The sequence below is a fragment of the Lichenostomus cassidix genome, chromosome 1Ab (assembly GCF_008360975.1).
Source record: "Lichenostomus cassidix isolate B80296 chromosome 1Ab, HeHo_3.0, whole genome shotgun sequence".
Lineage (NCBI taxonomy): Eukaryota > Metazoa > Chordata > Aves > Passeriformes > Meliphagidae > Lichenostomus > Lichenostomus cassidix.
In genome coordinates this window covers 775389-802216 of record NC_139481.1, presented here as the reverse complement: position 1 = coordinate 802216, position 26828 = coordinate 775389, and the positions used below count along the sequence as shown (strand labels likewise).

Sequence of the window (26828 nt, the reverse complement as noted above, 5' to 3'; positions counted from 1 at the left end):
ATATCTGACATTAGAAACTTTGCTGTCTTGTGGAAATGTCCTAATCTCCTGAGACAGGTTTCAGTCCACCTACATGGATTATTTATGAATTTTCTGGATGCAAATCCACCTGTGTGCATGCAGGAAACTGAGGAAGAGTTGCAGGCAGGGAGCAGAACTGGTGTTGCTCTGGCCCAGGATCACCTGGGGAATCTGAATTCACAAATATCAGGGAAATAGGTCCAGAGAATCCATAAATCAGCTTGGTTGTTGCCCAGATGGTAAAAAGGTCTTTCAACATCCTCCAGATTGGCACCATTGCTGCCAAGCAGGTGAATTCTCACATTCTCCTGTCTTTTCCTTGCATTCCACAGCTCAATGTCTCACCCAGCTGAAGGCAAAACTGCCAATAAGGTTAATTTCTGGCTTGGATGACTTAATGAGAAAAATGGGGGGAAGGCTGACTTAGACTGTGCAGTGGATAGGGAAATATGGTAATTACAAGAACATACCTTTTCCCTAAATTGCTCCAAATGTGTAGCTCTGCAAGCTGTGGGGAGCTGGAAGCAAACATGAAGCTTGGGGAAGGAGAGAGTCAGGAGGCACAGGAGCAGCAGAGGCATGAAGAAAAGAGCCTGCAGGAGACAGAGCTGAATTACTGTTATTAAAGCAAAATGTATCCTATTTTCCATTAATTTTTTACTGATTTTCACCATGTGTAAAATTGCTTTCGTTTTAATTCATCCAATGCCATAGCCTTAAATACTTAAATATGTTCTTAAATCCTTACCTTTCCATAGTATTTTCTCTTTTTCTCTTTTTCTTACTGGTAATGAGCATTGATCCAGTTCAGGTAGGACATGATAAAATCCCTGATAAAAACCCATGAGAAAATTCCTGAATGCTGCTTCATGTTGTGTTTATCAACAGAGCCCAGAACTTTTCCCATCGAATCAAATGGTCTATATATTTAGGGAAAAAAAATTGAAAAAGAAAAGAAAAGGCATTGATGATTTATGTCTTTAAAAACTGGACATGAAGTGTACAGTGATGTTGACAGATCTGTGTTAATTCCTGAAAATCAGTGAATATTCCTGGCTGTAATAACAGACATAAGCTCAGGGGGAAGAATTTCAGAAAGCCACATCAGGAACAGGCAAATACATTCAAACATCCAAAAATGGTGCTAATTATTGAAAGCAATTAAGGGACTCTATATCCACTCTATATCCAGGTGTGTATATCTGTAAATGTATATACAGAGTGGCAGTAGGGCAGAGGGTGGGAAATGTGAATATTCCTCTGATGGGAATGCAGGGCTGGAGGTCCTAAAGTGCTGTATGTGAGTGAAAGCACTTTGTGATGCTTTATTTCTTTAAAAATAGATATTCTGGTGGTGCATTTAGCTGGGCATTGCATTCACAGCAGAAAGGAGCTCCACTGGAGAGCACTGGCTGAGCTTTTCTGAACCTGGTGTTTGTTCTGAGAACCAGAATGGGAAATTCCACTTCAGTGTGGAAATTCTCACAGCTGTGTGGGGCTGGACGGAGAATTAATGTCAAAGCTACCTGAATGAGCAGAGAGGATTTGCACTCAGCTTTCAGGTTCAGCCTTTCTCCCCTCAGAACCTCAGCTCTGAATTGAGGAGAGGCTGCCTGAAAAGGCTTCTCATGTTATTTCTGTGCTCATCATTGCTCTCAGCGTGTCAGTGTGATGAAAGCCTCTGCAGGAAGGGAAGATCATTGTGATCATTCTTGTTTTCCTCAGGAAGGAGTGAAAAAGAGGTCATGGAGAGTGATGCTGACAGAAAGGGCTGGAGAAAGGCAAATGAAATTCAGCTATTTGACTTCGGATGAACATTTGGAGGGATTAGATTGGAAATGGGATATTTCCTTGCTCTGGCTGAAATCACTGCTGACTGAAATACTGTAAACACTGAGAGAAATGTCACTGCTGAGTCCACAGGAGTGGACCATGAATGGAAAACATGCATTGTTTTCCCTCACCTTCTCTGGAAATGTGAGAATAGAAAGTTTAAAACAAAAATCAGGAGCAGAGGCACTGATTTCCCTCATCCTGCCCCACTTTCCCAGCTCTGGCAGGGCAGGGCAGGGTCTGGCTTATTTGCTGGTTTGGGTTATTTCCCCAGCCCAGCCCCTGCCTTGCCCTTGCCCTTGGGACAGCTGATCCTTCTCCACATCCCTTCTCCCCTTTTCCTGTTGTGAAAAACCTGCAGTGGAATAATTCTGAATTACCTGGTGAGGCTGTCAGGAGGATCTTAATGAATATTTGCAGAGCACTTTGAGACCCTTGAATGAAAGGAGCTGTAAAAATGCAAGATGGTATTTTTTTATTTATGAAGGTCCTTTGGGTTTTGGCCAACAGCATGAATTGTTGACATTTAATTATTGAAACAGTCTGCCTATCAGAGCCCTTATGGTAGGAAGAGATAAATAATGCAGAAGACTTCAGAAAACCTGGTCAATACCCTCTGGAGATCTGAGGCAAATATAGCAGACACAGAGCTCCAGCCTAAAAAGAACTGAATAATTAAACCAAGGAATGAGATCAGTTGTTTGGAATGCTTTTTATAATTTGTGCACAATGTTCTGCAAATTATTTATTATTAGTCCATTACTTCCAAGCAGCTTTTGCTAAATAAATTCCATCCAGCTTTGCCTATGAGTGTCCTCACTGGGTGATTGTGTCAAGGACCAGTGAAAACCTGGGAGCATTTTAAGTTATTTGAGTAATTACAAGGTTTCTTCCTGATATCTTGAAGTGTTAAGGGTTTTTTAAAAAACCTTACCATAGAACCAATTAATACTTTTAAATATGCAATCAGACATTTTCACAGGAAAAGAAAAAAGGCTTTAGATGCTCAGAATGCTTTTGAAGAAGTTGCTTAAAGAGAAGGAAGAGTCTGTGCAGTCACATTAATTATACAGTAGACTTGAGATGATGTTTTTCATCCAAGCGTGGCAAAGTTTGTACAACTGTTGAGGCTTAATGTCACTGCAAGGCAAAGTACATCATCTCAGTGCTGATGGATGCAGGGAGACACTGATGTCTCACAGAATGGCTCAAATAACTCTAAATACCCAGATATTTTCACTGGTCCCTGATACATTCACCCCATAAAAAGACCTTTATGGGATCTCAGGTGCCCAGCAAGCAAAGAAGAAGAAAATTCTATTCTTCCTCACCAGGGAATATTTCCTTCTCTCCAAACTGCAGAAAAGCAGTGGTTTTCACAGAGGATTGCTGGAAAGGACAGAGACTGCAGGGAACCATCAAACCAACACCTCTTGGCCATATTCTCCTCTGCTTGCTCATTTTAACTCCTGGATTTTGGTGGCACAAAGGTTTGTGAATAGGTGCAGTTGGCTGACTCCAGGAAGTTCAGGTTTATCTGGTGCCAGGCTGCAGTAAATTTGAGATGAGAACTCCTCCAGTCCATGGCAGTGCAGTGATCCTGGACATGATGTTCAATGAAACCTCTGACTGAAAAATGGGATTTTTGCCATGATTTCAATGGAGGGAATTTCCTGCCAACTTTTTTGCAAGACATTAATTCAGGAATTTATCCACTGCAATAGATCACAGTGATTGTGACTAACTTAGAGCTGTTAATTAAATTATCTTCTGTCATTTCAAGCAGGACCAGTACTTCTCTTGGTTTCATCCCAGCTGTCTGCACTGAAGGGGAGTGCTCTGTGCAGAACCATGGGAATGCAATTTGCTGTCCATCAATCCAGAGCATCTCAGCTCTCTCTGGCTGTGGTTGGATCAAGTTCTGTGTCTGACCTCCTCAGCCATCAGACCCAACAAGCTCCCAGCCCCAGGTGGTGTGACTGGGGAAGAGCTGGCAAAGGGACAGCAGCCAATGTCTGTGACAGCTGTAGGAGGGGATTAGGAAATCCCACAGATGTGATTCCTCCCAGCAGTGCAGCTACTGAGCTGCAGAATACTGAAGGAAACTAATAATTCAGGCTGAAAATCCTCTGGCTGGGGCAAGTGGTGCTGCTGGATGCTGCTCCTTGTCTGAGTGGGGCTGAAAGGATAAAAAATCATCTCCACCTTTACTGTTCTCTTCTTCTTTCTTTATCATTAGGTACTGTAATTCAGAATAGCCTTTGGACATTTACATTTGATATTTCCAATATATTTGTTCTGGAAGTTTGGGAAACAGAACTGAAGGTGAATATTTCATCTGACAGCACAAGGAAGAAGGAAAAGGCAGATGATTGTTAAAGGAGTTTCCTTCGCTTTATATTTTATTATACAAAAAGCTACAAATGAACAAAGATTTTTAAATGCTTACTGATGTGTTGTTCAGCTCAATTTTTGCACTTAAGCTTTCAAAACATTTGCTCTGATACTTAAACAACAGGCACTGCACATGCTGCAAGTACATGGCATTTTGGAAGAGTCTGGTTTATTGTCCATGCCATGAACCAGGATGGTGGAATAATGAAAACATCCCAAAATACATCCTGTGCTTAAAAATCCAGTGTGCTCTGGGATCCCTGACAGAATGCAGAGTGTTCCCATGACCACCTTTCTCTAATGATTCTGCTTAATTGTTTTAAAGATGAAAGACAATCTGAGGTGGGGAAAAACTGGGGGAAGGGACATTGAAACATGAATGGAAGGTCTGGAATCAATCAGTGGCATTGACTTAGCTGAGTGAAGCTAAATAAATCAGATTCTCTCCTTTCCTTGCTGTTTGAGAGGGAGGAATGAGAATGTCTGTACCAGACTGGGAGGAGGTGTTCTGGGCCAGGGAGGCTGTGCTGTGCAGAGTATTGCCTGAAAAACGTGAATTTTCACATTACAAACACCAACTTGAGGAGTGCTGTGCTATGGGGCATGGCAGGGGAGGCACAGAGGGACTGTGGATATTAAACTAGTGCAGATTTTGGGAACCAAAGCCTTGTATGAATTTCTCCTGTCATTAACTGTCTGTCTCCCCAGTATGTCCTGCAGGATGTGCAGCCCTGTCTGCATGGATTGCAGTGCAGGCTGAGCTCAGGGCAGTGCCAGCTTGCATTCAGCTGCAGTTAGCTCTCCCTCCCCTCCTCCCCACCTCCCCTTCCCCTTTCATGTGGAACTAGGTCACTGCAGAACTGGAAGCTGTGGTTTTCCCCTCTCCCCCATGTGGCTGCTGGAATACATTTAATTGCAAAGCAGAGCATCAAAGCTGGAGCAGCCCAGCTCACCTCCAGCAGCTAATTAGTGAATCTCTGTCAGTGCAGCTCGCTGCAGGGGGAGCTGCAGCCAGAGCTGGATAAATAAGCTGCCATTTGGCATCCTCACGGTTTTTAAAAATTGGTTTTAAAAACAATTCCTCTCTGAGACTTCAATAGCTGTGTGTTTTCCTGAGCCAGAGCAGAGCTTGTGTTCCCAGCTCAGGTGCTGTGATGAGGATATGGGAAGCAGTGGTGATGTGTGTCTGCAGTGCTGTGTTTTGGCTAAAACACAAAACAGAGGAAGGAATGAGAGTGAGAGAAGGAGAAATGAGGTTTTGCTGAAAACTGTGTCAGGTGAGGTGCAGAGGAGCAGCTTCCAGCAGGGTGTGGGAAGCTGTGATACAGAATCAGCTTCTGGCAGCAGCCCATCCCTGTGAGTGTGTGGGAACAGCTGCTGCAAAACACTGGATTTCTGGATGTGGTTAGCATAAGGACTGGTCAGGCTTTTGGAATATTGAGGTGGAGAATTGATTGGAGTAGGATTTGGCTGCTGTAAAAGCTCTGGCTGCTAGGTTTCAGTGTAGGGTAAGAAATAGTGATATCTGGAGTCTCTTCACAGCTCTGCTAGGAACTTCCTAAATTAACTCCCTGAATGAACTTACACAGCAATGTGGTTCCCCAAATAAGGATTATGGTATTATTTTAAAGACTTCAGTAAATCATTCCACTTCAGTGATTATGAGATAAACAGGTAACCATTGTCACAAGAATCTTTATTTACAACCCAGGTATAGACTCACATTTTGGCATTTTAAGCATCATACCAATATATTTTTGGGGGTTTGGTTGAGTTTGGGTTTGGTTTGGGTTTTTTATGTGGGATAAACTTCCCCATCTTGGTCATATAGGTTGTCTTAATAACTGGACAGTGGAAAAGGTAGAAGTTTTATCCAGAATTCTCCTGAAGCCATAAATGCAGGAATGTTGTCATTTGTGACTGGGAAGGGTTGGATCTGCAGGGACAACCTGTCACACATTAATACTGCTAATTCAGCTTCACTGGCAGCTACAGCCAGAAGATTTTAATCTAGACAGCTTCCTTTCAGGTCAGGGAAAAAATAGTCCTAAAATTCAAAAAATTAATATTAGCTGTGCATGGTATGCTGAGCCCTCATGTTACCATGAAATGGGAGATCACTGAGGGCTTTTCTGGAGGCAGCAGGGAATCCTGGAGGGGCTGTGAGTTGTGTCAGGATGGGATGAGCAGAGGAGTTAGCTCTCTCAGCAGAGCAGCCCAGGGAGCTGCAGCCTGGGGATTCCCAGCCCAGGAGCTGCTCAGGTTCTGCTCAGCCCTTGGAGCAATTCTATTAATGCTCTTTACTGGATCTTTATCAAGCTCTGGAAAGATGCTCATGCTGCCTCTTGACTGCTGCACTTCACCCATTTTCTGAAATAGGGTAATGATTTTGTGTGAAATTTTGGGGTTTTCTTGGTCTGCCTTGTCCAAAGCAAAGCTGGTTTGTTCCCTTGCAGCTGAATACAGATGGAGAAAGGCAGGGAAGCTGTTAGCCCAGAGTGAAAAGCACCTCTGCTCCACTGGAAAAGGTTTAAAAATGTGCTGACTGCTCTCTGCTTTCACCATCACACCAGCTTTGCTCTATTTGGACAGAAAGCTTCTCAGTTCTGACTTTTCTGCATCACTTCTCTGTAGCTTTCCAATCCATCCTAAACCCCTGTACATATCTTTTTTTCCTTGCCTTTGGAGAGCCTGTCCCTGGATTTTGAGAGCCTGTCCCTGGATTTTGAGAGCCTGTCCCTGGATTTTGAGAGCCTGTCCCTGGATTTTGAGAGCCTGTCCCTGGATTTTGCACCAGCTCTGCTGGCTCCATGCTCCCTTTTGTGCCTAATTTGTGGAACAGGGTGATGCTGCTTTCTCCCTGTGTAAACCCATTGAGCTCCAGCTGCAGAGCAAACCTGCCAGCATTATTTCTTCTGGCTGTGTGGAGCTCCTGTCTGTGGCAGAAACAACAACATCCATCCCTCATTAATTTAAATTACCCATGGACCAGGGTGCAGTGGCAGTGGCAGTGACAGGCCCTGGGCTGCTGCAGCTCAGCAGCTTCCTCTGGAGGGGATGAGGCTGTGATTCACTGCAGATCAGCATTTCCAGGATCTCCAGCAGCCTTCCCACAACCTGTCAGCTGCTCTGGGGGCTCAGCAGCAGGGGGAGAGCACAGGAGAGATGAGGAATGATGGAAAGGCTTGTTTTGGGCTAAAAGAGGAAGAGGAGCTTGGCCAGGAGGGCAGGGCAGAGCTCAGGCCAGCTGGGTCAGTGGCTCCAGACCTGTCCAGCTCCTCTCATTCTGCCCTCTGGTGCTTTTCCCAAACTTTAGGGCCCAATTTATAGGTGCTGGTTAATGGGAAGAGATGTGCACTGAAAGGATCTCCCTGGCTCTGTGCAGCATGTTCAATAGCCTTAGAAAACCACGACTTCTGTTTATTTAAAGACACTTTTTTTGTTTTAAACATACATCATGTACTTTACCTTTCAAAGCAAAACCTTTTTCCCTGAGGTGTGAAAAGCTGCTCTTCACTTGTCTAAAAAGAAAGAAGATTTTGAATGATGTTATTCAGCAACTGTTTTTGAATCTGTGTTTCTTTATTTTCTATTTCTCTTGGGTGCCATGGAAAGCTAATTATTATTTGGTTCTGCTGGCTGAAATGTGTAAAATCTCTCTGACAAGAAGGAGGTGTTCCCTTTTCAGTGGCATCAAAGAAACGCTTCATCAAGCTAATCTAACACCTCATCTCACTAATTTCCTTCCAGGTATTTTATTTCTTTAATTCAAAAAGCAGAGGTTCCACCATTTTCCCATGTGCTGATTCTTTCAGACAGTTCCTAAATGATCTCTCTTTCATAAAATCACAGACCATGTAAAAAGCTGCAGATTTCAGATCTTTTCAGGGAGCTGCCTCTTGGGCCAGAAAGCAAAAACCTGAAAATTACTTTTTCCCTGTAAAGTATAATTAGACACTTCTAAGAAATTCCATTATGAAATGGGATGCTGCATTAGTGTACAAAAGCACGAGGTGTTTCCTTGAACTTGCTTAGAAAGCAAAAAGAATTATTATTATTATTATTATTATTATTATTATTATTATGTGGCAGTTGATGTTACTGCATTGTTGTGTCATTGCCTTTTTTTCTGAGGTCCTTTAACTAGGGCTGAGCATTTAAAAAAAAAAAATCAGATTTTTCTCTGTAGTCCTGCAAATCAACCTTGCTCCATATGAAATCCTTTTCTAGCCAGTGAATTGTTTGGCTGGGTTGTTCTTCAGCACAGGAAGTAGAAATGCACAGAAATGCACCAGGAAAATTGGATCAAGAATAGCAGCAAAAGTATCTCAGATCACCAGCTGAAGATTCCTTATTTACCACATTAAGCTCAAAATAGCATAAATTGGAGTCTGGCTTTTGATCCTCAGCCTACTTAGATGTACAGAAGTGTGTTTGAATAGACAGGATCTTTAAGTGCTTGTCATACGTTTATATGACATATTTTAAATATGACATATTTTAAACACATTGATGCATTTCCTTGGCCAGGGATGGGGGGGTTTGTGATCTTTTAATTCTAAAATTTGCATTCCTGAGTCATACTGAGCTGTGCACCTCAGACCTCATTTCTGGGGTATTGAAAATGTTAAATTCATGTCGTTTCTCTCCTCCCAGGGCGTGAGGAGCACAAAGCCCTGTGAAGTGAGCAGGAGAGGCAGCAGCACATCCTGGCAGCTTCAAGGGTCACCCCTGACCCCCCGAGGTGCCCTGAGCTCCACTGTGACACTCACAGGGCTACCTCTGCCAAAATTCAGTAGAAAATCCTCTCTGATTTTTGGTCATGCTCAGAATTCCCCTCCAAAGCAAATGTGATCTGCTGAGGATGTGGATGTAGGGCTGGCACAGAGCAGGATTGAAGTAGGGAGTTTCATGATCACCTAGAGAAAGGCTATTCTGAAGTTTTCTACTTTTGAGGCACAAAGCACTTTAATGGTGCAAAGCTCCTTTTGCTGTGTGCTGACTCTGAGTCCTGACAGGGATGTGGAATGAATGAGAAATGTTCCCCAGCTGCATGAAGTGAAATTCCAAATGGTAACCCACATTGTCCTCCCCCTGTGAAGGGCTGGTGCTGTACTGGAACAAGGCACTCTGGGGTTTGGTTTTGGGGGAGGTAACAACTTCTCTGCATTAATTTTATCTCTTTGAAATGAGCTTTGTTGGCTCCCTGTGAGGAAGAGCTGGGTTTGGAGGTTTCAGTTTGCTCTGGGCTCTCACTGACCCATGGGGACACTGCTGACCTGTGGTTCACTCTGGTGCTGAGGGCTGAACTTCCTCACCAAACGAGTTGTGGTTTGATTTTTAATCCTTTTTTAATCCTGTAAAAACCAAAATACTGCACAAAATTTGCTGTGACTTGATTGTATCTTGTTCTCCACAGCAGTTACAGCAATTTGGGATCTGTGAGAAGAGCTGAAGTTGGCAGGCAGGAGCTTTTTTAATGCTCTCAGGAGTATGACAGGAATGCAGCAGTGATTGATGCTAACCTCAATAAAGTTAATTTAGACCTTCCTGTTCACTCCCTGCACACAGTACAAAATGCTGTAGGCTCTCAGAATCCACACTTGTTCAGGTTTTTCCTATTCTTTATCACTGTTGATGCCCTCATGGTCATCAGGGGTTTGGCTGGGTTAGCTCTGCATTCTGGGGGTTTGTGTTCCCTTCTGAATACAGACCTCATTGCAGAGTATTTCCTTCTATAAATGTCTAACAAAAATAGAGTATTCTACAGCCTTGAGGGGCAGAGCCCCTTCTTTAGCTAACCAAAAGCCATGGGATCTGGAGATACACTTTTTTTCCCCCTTTATTTCAGTTGTAACATGAGGATGTGTAAAGATCAGCAACAAAAAGGCTCAGAAAGGCTGAGAGCAGTCACCAGGGGATGACAAAACCTGACCTAGATTGTCAGTTTATCCTTTTTTAGTTTCCAAACTTACATTTTTAGCTGCTAAGACCTTCTTCTGTCAGATGTTTTGGGGCTTGGGGATTTGCATTCATTTTGAACTCGTCATCTGAATGCTCTTTGTGGTTTTATGAGGATAGACACACACATATATATATATATATATATATATGAGCTGTTCTTGACAGGTTTGCTGGGTTGGATCACATCACTGTGCCATGCTCTCCCTCTGCTCTGTGCTGGAGGTTGTTTGCTGCTGTCCCAGCCAGGATAAATTGGAGGTGACAGTAAACAAGGAGTATCTGCTGTGTGATCTGAGGGCAATGGAGATTCCATGCTGCTCCATTTCCCTGCAGAGCTGCACCTCAGCCTCACATGTGCCACGGCTAGGAAATGCTCCCTGTCAGCCAAATCCCCCTGCACAAGGAACTGCAGACAGAGCTGCAGCAAACTGGGTTAGAAATGAGTCAGTTTGTGTTGAAAGCAGAATAAATCTGGTCAGTTCAGGGCAAAATGCAGAATTTGGTTCCAGCTGCAGAAATGCTCCTCCCAGCCCTCCTGCAGAGGGGATCTTTCCTTGCAGGGCTCAGGGTTATCACCCTCATTTCCCATTAGCTTCCACCCTGGAAAATGTGTGCAAAACCTCTGTATTCTGCTATCAGCATACACCACACCATGTGCAGCACTTCAGTCATTGAATCAGCAGTTGTGGTCTCAGTTTTGTAATTAAAACCTCACTGCTGTAGTTCCCTAAAAAGCTCACCTCACTGTGAATTGAATCCAGTTTCAATCCAGTCCTAGGTGTGCAACAGTGTGAATGAATATTTACTGAGACTGATGCCTAATTATTATGTGAGGTTGACAGATAATTTCCATGGAGGAGCAGGACTGTGTGCAATTAAATTGCTGAAGGAATTACATGGACAATTATCATATATTTTGGGTAATGAAGAAATGCCAACTCACTAAATGGATGTCTTCTGAGTAAACAGTTATGTTCATTCCAAACCTCATTTGTATAATGAATGATATGCAAAGTGCATTTGGACTGTAATAGATACAGCTCAGGTCACCAGCTAATTTAAAATATAGCTAATACAACTCCCTTGCAGATATAATTAGTGGGAAGCACCAAATTTGGAGCCTCTGCTCTTGAAACTGGGAGCCTTGACTTCAAAATCTGGTAGAGTCGTTTGGCAAGTTGCTGCCCAGCTTCACCCAACCTTCTGCAGGGCAGAGGAATGAGTTACTCTTGAGATTTCCCACCTTGACTCAGCTCTCTCCCCTCTGTGAGTGAAATTCTCTCGCTGCTGTGCAATTCCCCTGCCTTGTTGAGTCTGAATTCCTCCACATCAATCATCCTGCAGGCAGGAGAGGTGGAAATCTCTATGAAATGGGGGGTTTGATGCACCTCTCTTGATTCCACTGAGACTGGGCTGAGGAAATCGAGTTATTGTGGTTTCAGCTCTATTATTTACCCTCTGTGGGGCCTTTAACCATTTATTGAACTTGTGGCAGTTTACAGACAGGAGTTGTTTTCCCTTCCCAGCCTCTGAGCCAGCAGGAAGCTGCCCTGCCTAGTGCTAACCCCACACTAATACACTTGACCTCTCATCAACCTATTTATCTCCATTAAAAAGTCTGTCTGGCTCCCAGCTCCTGTGAAGTCCCAAGCAAACAAATCCTTTACATCTTCATTACTGCTCTGCCTCTGGAACCTCCTAATGGGGTAATTGCCACTGGAGCAGAGTGAACTCCTGGAAATTACAAAGGGCTTTTCTGCAACTCAGTGTTAACAGTTAATTAAGCTGAGTAAAAATGTCATTCAGTTACGGGCATAGGTAAATTCAAGAGATTAAATATTGCTTTTTACTCCTGGTTTATAATTAAAATCCAGTTCCATGGAGGATCTGTGCCTTTTGGATGTATTTCTATCCCCCAGCAAAGTTCCTGTTCTTCCTTTCCCCCTGCTGTAGAGCACTGGAATTGTAGGGAATGTTTAACCTAAGAACTGTTATTTAGACTGGAGTTTCTTATGGGGAGAATGCTCTACATTTCTGCCAAGAGAGCTGCCCAGGGAGGGCTGTGGGAACATTTCTCAGCCTGGATGTTGCTAACTAGTCAGCCTGGAGGCAGATTGACCCCTGCAGAGCAGGTACTGCTATTTGGGCTAAATTCTCACCGAGGGATTTCTCTGAACGCTGCTCTGTCACTCTCATTCTAGCAGCAGTGTAGGTGATGTGAAATTAATGGGCCACATGAGTCATATCCACATGATATTGTATTTATAGCAATCTTGGGAGGGCTCATTAGCATGAATTAGAGAAGTGCTTTGATATTCTTCAGTGAAAAATATGGTGTCATGGAAATATAGAGCGTTTTCCAATCTTGACATCAGCTTTAGTAAGTTCTTCAAGTTAAATTGTCTACATCTGAGCTTCAGTTTAGGATCTTCTCCTTGCAGGTGGCAAGAGGGTTACCAGACTGAAGTTTCCAAACTTCCTGGGAAATGGAATGATGGCCCAACAAGTCCAGGCTAGAGCACTTCCCACCCAGCATTTGTACCAAAAACCACACAGATTTCCTCATCTTCCCCAGTCAGCTGCAACAGCAGAGCTGTGTAATTAACTCAAAATATTCCTTCATTACTATTTGTTAACATAATAGCTGGGAATGTGGGCTCAGCTGGTGAGGCAAAACATACTCCTTGCTGCTGAATCTGGAGTGGGAGGAAGCGTGGTGGGGAAGATGAGTACAAATTGCCTTTTCTCCTCCACTCCCGTTTGTTTTCAGAGCTGAGCTGCCTTTGGAAAGGGAGAGAGGCAGAGCTAGGGGAGCAAATTGGGATTAGTCACTGCAGATCATGCCTAGAGGAAAACAGGATTATTTCAGGCTGACTTTCCCTGGTCTCTTGTCAGAAAGCTCTGTTTCTGTGCACAAAACAAGAGGAAACTCAGCAGAAGGATTTGCTGGGCTGCCAGGACTGACAGTAGGAAATAGTTCACAACTGAAGGCTTTTCAACCCAAATTCTGGGTGAGGTTTTCCCATTGTTTCAGGTCAGGCTCTTGTGGCTTAAGGGTGATAATATCCTTTGCACAGAGCACAGGAGAGGCAAACCCTTGTCGTTTGGGGAGGAAAAATGCAAATTACAATAGATTTATTATCTATTGCAATTTTATTATCTATTTAGAGATGGATTTATTATCTATTGCAATGCAGACTGAAGGAGCAGGGAGAGCTCCTGGTAGGGCTGGAAAGCTCTTGGGCTTTTCTGGGTGAGGTAAATAGCTTGGTGTCCACAGCAGTCAGCAGCGAGGGAAAAACCAAAAAACAACCAATACTGGAGAGAGAGGGAGAGACTGCAGAATGCAGCACAGATAAATTGGTTGGAGATGCAAAACCCTCATGTTTCTGGGGTTTAAAAATTCATTTTAAAAGGGAGGAACATAAGAGCAAACCATATGCAAGTTTTCTATGAAATATGGTTTCTATTTATATGATTTTTAAATGTATATGGGAAGCAAATTGACAGAAGCTGTTGAGATTTATTGCAGACCTCTACATAAAACTGGCAAACTGGAGCCCAAGGAAAACTGCCTGGACTGACATTGGAATGGAGAAGGTGGCTTGGTTTCCATCCTCACATCTGCAGTGACATTGTGTCCTGGATTAGGTGATGATGAGAGCTGTAGGCATTTATTTCAGGCTATTTTCTGGCCAGATTGGGCAATTGGGATTTTCTGACCTGGATCTGAATGAGCTCCAGGCTGCTCTGGGACAGCTCAGCAAACCAGCATGGTCTTGACTGTCCAACCTCTGTTTTACCATGTGTGCATGTACACTGCCTTTCTTCTGCCAGAGACATCCTTCTGTGTGCTTGGAATTATTTGTAACGTGAATGGTAGCAGATTTCAGCCAGGAATGGTGCCTCAAAGTTTGGGGGGTTTTTTTGGGTTTTTTGGGGTTTTTTTTCACTTTTTATTACTCAGTTTGATGTGGAAGGAGTTGCCCTGTAAGCCCTTAAAAAGCAGTGGCAGCACAATGGCTCGTGGTGTGCTGGGCACTCTGCTGGGCCTGCTTTATTTCTTTTTTCTACCTTCGTGCTGCAAGAGGAGAAAATTCAGATTTGAGATCATACCTGTGTCCCTTAATAATCATTCTTTAGATCCCAAAGTCTTCTGTTCTTGCACAGATTTCTTGTCAGGTCAGGGAACTATTAATGAGCAACAAGTGAGGTAACAGCACCTTGTACATCATGGTGGTGTGGAGAGGAAAATGCTGAGAAGTTCAAATCCAGCAGTTGGAGGCACAGAGCCTCACTGGGGGAATGAAACTGTTCTGTGCTCACAAAGATCTCTGCACTGCACAGCCATCCAGGGCTAGGAAGAAGTGGCTGTTTAATTCTGGTTTTGCTCCACGAGCAATGGGTGCACTGAGACCTTTGGATTTCACACCTGCTAATTGCTGGAGGTGCAGGAGCTGTGCCAGTTTTGTTTCACAGCAAGAGCCCTAACTGTGAATGACTCCTCTGTGCTGCTGAGCACTCTCAAATCCATTCCAGGTCAGTCCAAAAAGTCACACCGTGTGACAGTGTGAGGCACTAGGAAAAAGCCTTTTTTATGGCAGAGTTCCACCAAGACAGTGCAGTGAGAGAATAATAGATCTCCCAAATCGGTATTCATCTGCACACGTTGTTTTGTACATAATGGGACTTTCATCTGGCTCAAGGATTGCAGGACAAATTATTTCACAAGGGTGATATGTCCTTGTACTGTTTCTCCAGTGAATTGGACACAAATAGGTTTTCCATTACCATCAGTCAAGCATGTCTCTTCTTTCCCTCTTTCAAGTAGAGACAAATGGGGAAAAAAATCCAAGATTTCCCCAGCTTCTGTTTTCACTGTGGCCAATCCCAAGACGTTCTGCTCTTTGGAGCATGATCTCCAGCCTTTGGGTCTAATTTTCTTATTTATGTAGACATTCTGCACTTGTGTGCAACTTTGCAAGGCTGTTGATGTTTTTCTTTCTGCCTCTTTGGTATGCAGAGTGGGAGAAGTGAATGAAGAGCTCACAGGGCTAACAGGGCGAGAAGGAAGAACACTGTCAGATTGATTACAGTTTATTCACAAACATGGGAATAAATCCTCAGTGCAAGCAGGAATGTTCACCTCCCATGCATGCTGGAAGTGTTTGCAGCAGCACAGACAAGGAGAGCATGGCTAATTTTGTTGCCATAGGTAAATAACATTTTTTGTTTACAGACTGAGCTCTGCCAGCTGATTGTGTTGTTGGTCCTAATCTTGGTGGTAATTGAAGTCACTGTGTTTTGCCTGCTGGTGGAACTCAGTGCAGAGTCTGTAATAAACTGCTGCTTGGAAATGGCTTTTGCTGCTGTGGATTGCAGGGAGCTCAGGGAGCTCAGGGAGCTCTGGGTGATGATTTTCTCCTGTAAAGTCTGGGAGTGGACAGAAAACTCCATGACCCACTGAGCCTTGGGTTTCTCCTGTGTGGTGTTCTTTCCTCATGGAGAAATCATCACAGAAACATGTCTGGAGTTACAGCAGTTAATGTAACTTGTCAGCCACAAACACTGAAATTCAGAACCCAAATGAAACACCAACACTGTTCCTTCTCTGCTGCTCTAAGTTTCTCAAGGCTGGTGGCAAGCAGCTTGCTCAGGAGTTCTGTCCTTTGGCTCTCCTGGCTCCTGAGTTTGGTGGCAAAAATTGCCTTGGGAGTAAAGCTGAGCTGAGGAACAGCATTGTAGGCTGATATTGATAATAAAGAGCTTTGATTGCTCTGTGAGCTCACTGGGGTGCAGGAGGAGGGAAAACTGAATGGTGTCAGTAGGGAGCTGGCAGAGAATGAGTAAATAAAGTAATTAAACTTTTAAAAGGCTATAAATAACTAAGAGAAACCACTCATTTGGCTTGGAGATGAAGCTGCTTTGTTACCCCAGGGGTTCAGTGCTGCCAGTGTGCATTTTGCATCTTTCTGTTGTAAATATATGAGAAGGACCATGCTGGGAAGGTGGAAAGGGTTAAAGTGTACATTTAACTGAAAATGAAAAATGTCTTGGTGCCCAGCTCTGTTTTTTGGAGGATCTTGTAGATACTTCTCTGCATTGTAGGACACCATATGCATTTACAAAACTCTTCTAGTGTCTTTTTCTGGTCACAATTAGGAAAAAAGAGCCACATCAGTTCTGTGATTCTGAAGTGCAGGCAGGTGTGCTCCCTGGAGGATTATGAAAAATATTTTGGTTCAGTCAAAGAGTTGGGTAAGAGCTTAGGCAGTGTATTTACTGCATGAATTTGAAGTGCAGGAGTTGGTGAGATAAGAGAGATTTGGATATTTGCATTGCAGTTACTGAGGAATTGCCCTAGTGAGAGCTGGAAATGGCAGTCAGACAGCCAGGCTGATGTGGTTTTGCCTGGATTAGTACAATGCAAAGTGACCACTGCTCGTGTATGGAAGCACCACTAGCTGTGAATTAAATAAAAGGCAAAAGGAGAATAATCTATGTCTTCATCCTTATCCTTCCCTTTCTCTGGCAGCAAAACTACTTCATAAAATGGAAGAAGCAAATTACAGCATAAACAAATACGTAGTGAACTCGTATCTAGAGGCTAACCAGGAAAAAAGTCATCATCCCTTTTAAACTCTGCCTATTTTTAAATGTCAAATGGTAGTATTGCACACTGCATTGTCTAGCAGCCTGAGAGCTTTTGATATTCCTGATGAATTAATGCCTATGAAATAAAGCTCAGTAAATATTTACTGTGCTGTGTGTCTGGGAAAGGTTCTGGTGACTCATTTAAGGTCATGCTGTTTATAAATTCATCCTTTTCAGGAGGCACTGCAGAGGCTTAGCATCCTGAGTTAAAATGAGAAAACAGTGTTCTGGAAATTTATGTTTTTGTATTACAGTCAACTCTGCTGCAGGGAACAGAGTTCCCATTGTGGATTTCCACACAGCCTTTTCTCAGCTGATTTCATCTCTCAGTTTATTAAGCCTTCTCTTGCCTGGCTTGCCATTGTCATGCCTGGGGAAAAGCTCTGTCAGGTATTAGCAGAGAAATATAGAAAAAGCTAATGGCTGAAGTTTAATTCTTTAGATTCCTCACTCCCAGGGCATGTGGCTGCCAAAGCAGATGGAAATGTCATGTGTGTGATCTCCACAGCATCACTGCTGAGCTCCCTCAGCCCAGGAGATGAGGCTGATAAATACAGAATAAATATATTTGCAGTGGTTTGTCTGCATCCCCTCAGCCACTGAAGGACTGCCAAGAGTAAAATCCACATGGGCACAGCAAGGAATAATAACTTCTGTGGAGAGAACTCTGAACCTGCAGAACAGGGCTCTCAGCATCACCTCACAGAGCAACTTTTATTATCCTTCGAATGACTTTTTAGCAACCTCACTTCATAAAAAACTCAAATTAGAAGGAAGTTTCAAGGGGTTGTTGCCCTTTGGCAACTCCAGAACAGAGACCTTGATCTCCTGACAGGTTCCTTTTTTCTCAGGGCTGCCTGTGTCACAGAGGCAGAGGATTTATGGCCATGCTCACCTCTTCTGCTGAGCAGCACCTTTCGTGTGCCTCAAGTCATTTCCTTGCTCAGCCTTGGCCATCATGCACTTTACACTGCTGACAAAGAGAGCAGCTAAAATTTAAACCTTCGAATATCAGTTGGGATAAAAAGGAGCAGGAGCTATAAGACATAAAAATGGCTTTGCAAATCCGAGCTGCAGCTGCCATCCTGCCACAGCCAGCTGTTGGTGTCTCAGCTGACTCCTGATGGCAAAGGGAAGGAGCACAGAGACAGACAAACATCTGCAGAAGGCAGCTTGTCGAAGGTTAAGTGGATAAATCAAATTCTTCAGCTCTGTCTCTCCCTGCAGAGTACAGAGGGAGCCTAGATGGTGAGATCTGACTGCACACCCAATTTTTATGATGATGAACTGAAGCCAGATCAATCCCAGAATGAAGATGATGATGAAATGAAGCCAGATCAAAAGTACAGAAGTCTCATCACGAGGTTCTGCCCAGTGTGTGTCTCTGAAGTGTCCTGAGTTTGAAGGCAGCAGCACATTCAGCCTTTTAGCTACCCTCACAGAAGGGGAATATTTGAGCAGAATAGTTGAGAATATTTGCAGAATATTGGAGCAAGTGCTTGTGGCAGCACACAGGTGCTCCCCATGAAGCATCAATGTGGTGTTTGTCTAGTAAAGTTGAAGCAGAAGGAATTCTTCTTTTCCTGCTCTGGTTAAACAGTTGCAGCAGATTCTGCTTTGTGAACTGAAGTCACTAGGTGGTGGAGAGGACATTGCAGCAGAATTGTGTCACACAGTGTAAGGAGAGATTTCTTTCTAACAATACAAATTCTTGGAAATCTACCTGAATTCATGGCTCATTTGTTCACCCTGCCCTGTCCTTCAGCCCTGCCAGGAGGTGCTCTGCTCTCCTTCCCCAGCCCAGACTGAGGTGTGTCTGCAGTGTTCTGCCCTGTGGATGTTCTGCTCTCAGCTCTCACTCTCCAGTGCTGGAAAACATGAATGTTCTTAGGATGATGAGTACATTATTAGAAGGATGTACCCATGGAGTATCCATGGAGTATCCGTGGAGTAGATCTTGCTCTTCCTTTCCCCTCCTTGTTCAATTTGGGGTTTAGCAGAGGATTCACCTCCCACCTCCACCTGCCATGTGTTCAACTTGGATTTCACATTGGTTCAGCAGGAATTTGCTCTTTCTTGTCCCAGAGAGCAAGGATTGCCTAGAGAAGGGCAGTTCGGGTGGAATTAAGGGAACTGGGGCAGTGTGGTGTGATTGCTGTGTGGTGTGTTTGCTGTGTGGTGTGATTGCTGTGTGGTGTGTTTGCTGTGTGGTGTGTTTGCTGTGCCCTTTTGCATTTCTGTTGGTCACATGCAGGCTCAGGAGGGAAGATGCATTTGGATTCAAGCACAGGGTTCATCTGCCATTTGGGTACATCCACCAGGGATGGCTCAACTGTCACTGCAGAGGCTCCACAAAGATCTGAGCTGGGCAAGGGAACCAAAATCCTATTTTCTTTCAGCAGAATTATGCTGTTTGACATAATTTTAGTACTAGGAAAAGCTAAAAATCTAGAGTGGAGAGAAAGCAAATTATATCTGCCTGGATGTGAATTCCTGTTGTATTTGGGGTGTACATGTGCAGTCAGGATCAACAATAGGGAGAAATTTTCTATTTTTAGAATAGCAAAAAACATTCCTAAAAGTCCTAATTTAAACTTCATTCAAGATCTCTGGATCACTGTGCTTGACTTTTGCTCACTGCAGTTTGCACTAGAAGGATGGGCTAGAGGTGTATATTTAGCAATAATTAAGTATTGGACATGGTAGCAGTGTGGTATATAAGATATTAGCCTTACTGCAATCAGCATTCTGGCATATATATACAAGATACATACAAGTAGATATTTAGCAATGATTTATTAAATACTGGACATGGTAGCAGTGTGATATACAAGATATTAGCCCTACTGAAATCAGCATGCTGGCATATATATAGATGTAGATATTTAGCAATAATTTAATAAATACTGGACATGGTAGCAGTGTGGTATATAAGATATTAGCCTTACTCAAATCAGCATTCTGGCATATATATACAAGATACATACAAGTAGATATTTAGCAATGATTTATTCAATATTGGACATGGCAGCAGTGTGAAAGATAAAATATTAACCTTACTGAAATCAGCATTCTGGCATCTACTTAAATGCTATTGTAGTGGCAGCTGATTGTGTGAAGAAATATTTCCTTCCAGATGATTAACTCCAGAATGGCAGCAGAGCAGGGTGGGCTGCACATCCCATAATGATGTTTGCTTAAAAAAACCCCTCGTGTTCTGCATTTGTGGGCAGAGATGGGAAAAAAAATCCTTGTCCCTTTGAAGCTGCTTTCCAGAGCAGAGAAATGGGGAAATCTCATTTATAAAATATGACCAGCAGATTGGTATTACTGGCTTTTTGAGACTCAGAATAGCAGCAGTGCTGAGGACACTATTCCTAGAGCAGAATGGCAGAAATGATGTGTTAACCTGAATCACAAACCATCAATTATTGAGAACTGCTGCTTTTGCTGTCTTTTTGCATGTTAAAATATTCCTTTTTGCATGGAAAATCTGCACTAGATGGATTTGCATTTTTCCCATGGAGGATTTCTTCTGAAAAGTACTTCTTAAGGGAGGATCTTTACACAACCTGTGGGAAAGTGTAGATCAAAACAAAAATCCCAGAAATAAATATCCTTCTTTTCAAAAAGTCTTTACCTTTTTTTCCCCACAAGGCTCTACCATTTTTATTCACCCTCTTGAAGATCACTTCAAACAATCCTTTCCTCTTGCAGTCAGGCCTCGAGTCTATCCCTGCTCCAGAATTCACTGGAACTTTGGAAAAACTTGGGATGTACTTCCCTAAATCCTGTAAGGGTGTCTTTGCCTATTTTCTTTAAACTACAGGATGTAAGAATGATAGCCAGAAATTCCTAGTTTTGCAGTACTATTTATTTCTGGTGTGCATTCTGTGGAGGCACCTGGGGCAGAGACCAAACTCCTGAATTTTGTGGATCCCAGAGACCAAAATCCCGAATTTTGTTGGTCCCAGAGACCAAAATCCTGAATTTTGTGGATCCCAGAGACCAAAATCCTGAATTTTGTGGGTCCCAGAGACCAAAATCCTGAATTTTGTGGATCCCAGAGACCGAAATCCTGAATTTTGTGGGTCCCAGTCCTGTGTCATTGTCAGGACTCACTGCAGCCAGGGACAGAGCTGCAGGAATTCTGCCAGGCTGGGACCAGGAGCCCTTTGGCTTTTCAGTGCACTTTCAAATGTGATTCCCATCTCAGATGAATCCACAGGTATTCTGTCTGAAAAGGTCATCCTGCCTTAGTCATTCCGTTTAAGTGGCTAAGATTCAGTAGGATGAGTTGTGGTGAGATGAGTCATAGTGTGATTTAGGGTGAAATTAGCATTATTGGCCACCAGGACAAAACAGATCTGAGTGCAGCAGAATCACTCACCAAATAGCCACTATTTCTCCCAAGAGGTTTGGATATAATGTACCAATATTGTCTTGTACTTGCACTGATGGTATTTGTGTCCAGCATTACACAGCAGGTGATCACTGTGGTACCTAAGAATTAAATCCTCATAGCTTTAAAATTTGCTGCTGCTTTGGGGTTTCAGATATCCCCTTTGAAAATTCTGTGATGCTGCAGGATTTACTCTGTAAAAGGTGCCAAAAGTCAGATTTATTTGGGATTTTAGTTCTGCTTGTCCAGCATTAGATAATGCAGTGCAGTTACCAGTACTGGAATTTTACAGAGCTGGTGAGCATCCAGAGCTCCTCCTAAAGTCGGCAGAACTTGTCACTGCTTGTACTTCTGGTAATTTGGCACAAAGTGTTTCAGAGTGACACATTCAAAAGCTAGAGTACTGAAAATTAGTATTTGCTTTGCAACTTTGATCTCTTCCTCCTGCGTGAAACTCATTCTGTTATTTGGAAACAAACCAAGGATAGAAACTTCTGAACAAGAGCTCTGAGCTCTGCTGCACACCATTTATTTTCCTGTTACTCTCTGAATGTGGTTTATTTGACATGCTGTAGATCTCCTTGCCTCCCCTTCCTGTTTATTTGAATTGGGACCTGGATGTTGGCTGGAAGTGCAGCTAGCATGGCTCATCCTGAGCTGGAAATGACCCTGAACAGGCAGCACTGGGTGGGATTTACCTCCCCTTCCCTGCTTTTCTCCAAGTGCTTCTCGTGGCACGAGCTTGTGATAATGAGCTGGGGAGGAAGCTGGAGCTGATCGTTTGGTTGGGAATGCACCAGCCCAGCCAAACCTCCCCACAGGCATGGAGCAGCTGCTCAGGCTGTGACACCAGCAAATGAAATCCTGCAGCTAGCTGACCAGAAGTAATGAAATGTGTATTTACCATACTGATGCTGTCAGTCCTGAGACACACTGGCTTTACAGTCTAGTTAAGTGGGGCACGTTTGGCACTTCCAGCGGTGCTGAGAGGAAATACTCAGGTGTTTTCCTAAAAGCACAAGCCCAGGGCTGGCTGGTGATCCTCACCTGGCACAGCTTGATGACCAGGATGGTTGTTCTTGTACAGCTCTGTCAGAGGGAAATCCACATTCCAAAGGAGATAAATGATTTCAGCTTACAACATGTTAATTGCCAATTCTTTTTACTGATCCCTCATCCACCACTGCAGTATTAGAACATGGAATTAAAGGATGAAAGGATTTCAAGAGCCAATGGATAATAAACAGCAGATGTCTCCCCCAAATGTGTGTCCCTTGCATGCAGCAGTTGAGGAGCAGCCAGGGGTGTGGAAGGACAGAGGCATTCTGTGCTGATTGAGTGAGAAACGGTGAAAAAGGCTCATGAATTGTTTGCTGAATGCTCCTTGCTGTGGATTTATGAAAACATTAAGGGGAAAAAATCAAAGTACAGTCTTCAGCATGGTTAACAGAATAGCCATGGAAGAATCAAAGACTAAAATCCCAACCCAGAGGAGCATTCTCTGAAAGCATCTCATTATATCCCAGGCATGTCCATGACTCTGCAATTACATGCTCAGTTTCCAGCTGTACTTGATTAGCACAGCAAATGATTTACAGTACAGCCAACTGTAAGGAGCTCACTTGGAGCTGTTTGTTGGCACTTTTGGGTTTGTTTGGTTTTTTTGGCTGGTTCTTCACTGCAAGGTAAGCATGTGGAATTCAGTGGCAATGCCAAGGGAAGGCCAGAATAATTTTAGGGATAACACCATCCTTTTCCTGGCATTCAAATGCAAGTCTGTGGAAGGTCAAACCCCACAGACAGCTGTGGGATTTTACACAAACTTCAAGTTTAGTATGTAGAAAGAGCATGGCTGAGTCCTTGCTTGCTGTTGGAGGACAGCCATGGTTTGTGATCCAACAGTGCAATTCCTTTGGGAATCACCAGCTCAGCTGAGCCTTCCTTCTCCTGCCTTCCCACACAGCAGGGCTGAGCTAGGATTGATTCCACATTGTCTCAGGGAAAAGAAAATGGGGAGGAAGAAGGGTAAGAGAACCTTGACTTGGTTTTGACCAGATCTAAACAGAATCCCCAGCTAAAGGTTTGAATCTGTGTGAATCCAAATGCCAGACTGGGATTTATGGCAAATTACAACCACTTGAGGTGTGGCATTTGGATCCACTCAAGGGTAAGCCTGTTGAATGCAGCTGAGGCTGAGAAAAACACATGGAAGCTTTTATGCAGTTGTAGTCTTACATTGCAAACCTTGTGGAACAACCTCTGTGCCATCTGTGAAAAATCACCCAGACTCTGCACCAGAATATTCTCCCATTGATAACATCATCTGATATGATTTTAACAATTTAAAAGTAGTTTTTTAAAAGACTAATTACAGCAAACCTCAGATCAGCAGCTGAAGTTGCATTGCCTCTGTTTTTAATCTCAGGTTTTCAGCTGTCTAGACAGGTTATCCTATTTGGGTGGCACTGATAATGTGCTTTGTGCCTTGTTCTCATTGGGAGCAGATGAGGGGTTTGCTTAGGGCTTTTGTCTCAGTCCTGGGGCTTTGCCTGTGGGGTGGAATAACCTCAGGTACACTGTGGATAACCTCAGGTACACGGGGAATAACCTCAGGTACACTGTGGATAACCTCAGGTACACTGTGGATAACCTCAGGTACACTGGGAATAACCTCAGGTACACTGTGGATAACCTCAGGTACACTCTGAATAACCTCAGGTACACTGGGAATAACCTCAGGTACACTGTGGATAACCTCAGGTACGCTGGAAAAACCCAATGACAACACCCTGAATATATCTACAAACTCCTGCTGTTTAACATCTTACATTCCTAGAACCAATTCCTTATTCCTTGTGGGTTTATTTTTGTAGTTGTTATTGGGGGGGATTGAATGCCATATATGTGAATTCCAAATAGGGATCCTGAATCCTCAGGATAAATCCCAGAAAGATGATTTTCAAGGAGGAATCCCCACTAAACAAAAGCACAAGAAGACAGGAGGTAGCCAGGCTGCTGGAGTTAATCTCTGAAGGTCTCCAGCTCTGGTTGTTCTACAGGAACAGCTTGATTGAACAAGTTGCAAACTGGCTTTGTTTTTCCACCTTTTCATGAGAGCTCCCAGCCTGTGAAATATGAAGGAAAAAGAAACACTGTGGAGTTGGGAACTGAAAATATCAGATATTACAATTTTCTCAGGGGGTAAAAAAGTTACCTGCTGTGGTGTGTTCTAATAAACAGAAAGGCAACTTAATGTAACCTTAAACTTTTCCTTCTTAATTACCATGAATCTGTTTTGAAATTCCTGTGGAGAACAAGTGCTGCTCCTGACAGCTGGTTTGCAATTAATAAAAATGAAAGTGTTTTCCGCTGGCAATGGCTTAACATGCTCATGATATATGAGCACAAGGTTAAATTGCACCTTTCTCCCTACTACTAATTAAAAAAAATATTGAAAATTAAATGTTGTATCTTAGGTAATGAGAAGAGCTATGGACATAGTGTTGAGAGCTGCTTGTCACTTGGTGCTTGCTGGAATGAGCATGTTTGGAAAAGCTTGGGCAGTGCCAGAAATTATCCTTCAGTTGTGTTCAACATCTATTGCATTGAGGAATATACAATCCTATTTCTGCAAGATAAAAGAGTCTTGATTTAATCACCTCGTTTTGGGGATTTAAATGACTTTGAGGCTTTATTGGAAATCCTCTTGGCCCTGATACCCTTTACAATCTCATCCTTCCTCTGCTCTGCTTCACCTTTCCTCATGAAAGAATGCCAGAGGCTTTATTCCTGAGGATGTAAGGAATGGGATATCTGGAATATCAGAAAGCACACAGCAGGATCAGCCTCTGCCTCTGATTATCACATACCTGTGGCCTTTGGCTGACTGTGAATTGCAGCCTGAAATAATTGCTCCTGCTTGATGTTAACTCTCTTGGAGAATATAAGATATAACTTCATTGCAAATATGAGTATCTCATGAATGTCAAGGGAAATAGGTGGAAGTGAAATGATGATTTTACTTCAGCACACTCTTTATTCCTGTCTTGCAGAATGCAGAACCTTTCCAGGTGGCTGTCCGAGAGGACAACTGCATCATTGTCTCCCTGGAGGCATCAGACCTGGTGAGCTCCTCCTCTGTCTACGTTGTGAAGATAGCTGGAGAATCCAAGAACTACTTTTTCCAGTTTGACGAGTTCAATAGCACTTTACCTGCCCCTGTGGTTTTCAATGCCAAATACCATGGCCTGTATTACATAGTGACTCTGCTGGTGGTGAACTCAAACATGGTTTCCAAGTCAGCCAGATCAATCACTGTGCTAACCAGTAAGTAACACCTAATTCTCCTTTTCTGCTTTTCTTGTTCTGTGTGGCTTTTTCCCCAGAAGTTCTTCCTGTGAAGGTTGGGTGGTTGTTGGGTTTTCCAGTGGGTGCTGCTGGTGTTTGGGATCCATCCCTGTGGGAAAGCAGCAGGGAATCCTGACAAGGTGGGAGAGAACATTCCCAAGGTGGGAGAGAACATTGCCAAGGCTTGGGCAGAAAGGAAGGAAAGGCTGCAGTTTTTCCCTGGCTGGCTCTGCCAGAACTCTGAGCTGTAACACTCAAACAGTGTGAAGAACAAACCTTCTTTTCAGCTGTTTGTCCTAAACCCTTAGAACCAGGAGTCCCAAAAATCCATAAAGCCATGACAAGTGGTGAGTGACACCTCAGGGTGAGCACTGCTGACCCATGGGGAGGTTTATTCTATTTTAAATGCTAGAACAATATTCTTCAATGGCTAATCTGTGGAAGCAATGCTAAACTGGGAAAGCAAACCCTCTTGTTTGCTCTGTCATCATACAAAATACCACAGATTGCTGTGTGATTCCAGCTGTGCTTCTGGCACTGGGGCTGATCCAGGACTGATCCAGCACTTTCAGGTGCCAACCTGGAAACAATTTGTAGAACATAAAATGATTTCTTCATCTGGAAGATGGCAAAAAGCTATTTGGATGGAGCAAGACAAATTTTCCGATTTTTTTTCTTCTTTTTTCCTAAATGGCACCTTGGAATTGATGGGTAATTTATTGGCTCATAGCTGAGGAATGGTTGTGGTTTTTTGTACCTGAATAATTGTGTCAGTGAGGAAACACCATCCTGAGCCATCTCAGGGTTCACAGGCAGCCTGAATTTCCTTCCCTTCGACTGCTTTAACCTTGTAAGCAAAGCAGTAATTTTAATCCAATTTCCTATTTTCTGCTTGTTTTCTTCCAAGAGGATAATTGAAGCATCCATTGTCATACAGAACTGTAAGAAATGCCTCTGTAGGGGTTTGGATGCTGCAGTTGTGCAGCAAGGCTGGCTGCTCTTGGGTTTGCAGGTTTGCTGGCAGCAGGAAGGTGTGATCCCAGCTGGCAGATGGTTTACACACCCCTGTGCAGGGAATTTGGGATGAGGAAAGGAGCCAGAGACCCCAGAGCCAGCCCAGTCCCATTCCTGGCAAAGCTGAGGCTGGCAGCTCCAAGGACATCCCCATGTCACTGTCCCTCCTCCCTGGTGTCACCACCTGTCTGATGGGGCT

General features: G+C 43.4%; 1 protein-coding gene across 3 annotated transcripts in view; it reads left to right on the top strand.

The window, feature by feature from the left end:
* PTPRO (protein tyrosine phosphatase receptor type O) overlaps positions 1–26828 on the top strand; it is a 104111-nt gene that overhangs the window by 34320 nt on the left and 42963 nt on the right. For all 3 annotated transcript variants that reach the window (XM_085049262.1, XM_085049261.1, XM_085049263.1), the window contains exon 2: positions 25321–25594. In XM_085049262.1, coding sequence (XP_084905388.1) covers positions 25321–25594 — 274 coding nt within the window. The remainder of the gene's footprint in view (positions 1–25320; positions 25595–26828) is intronic.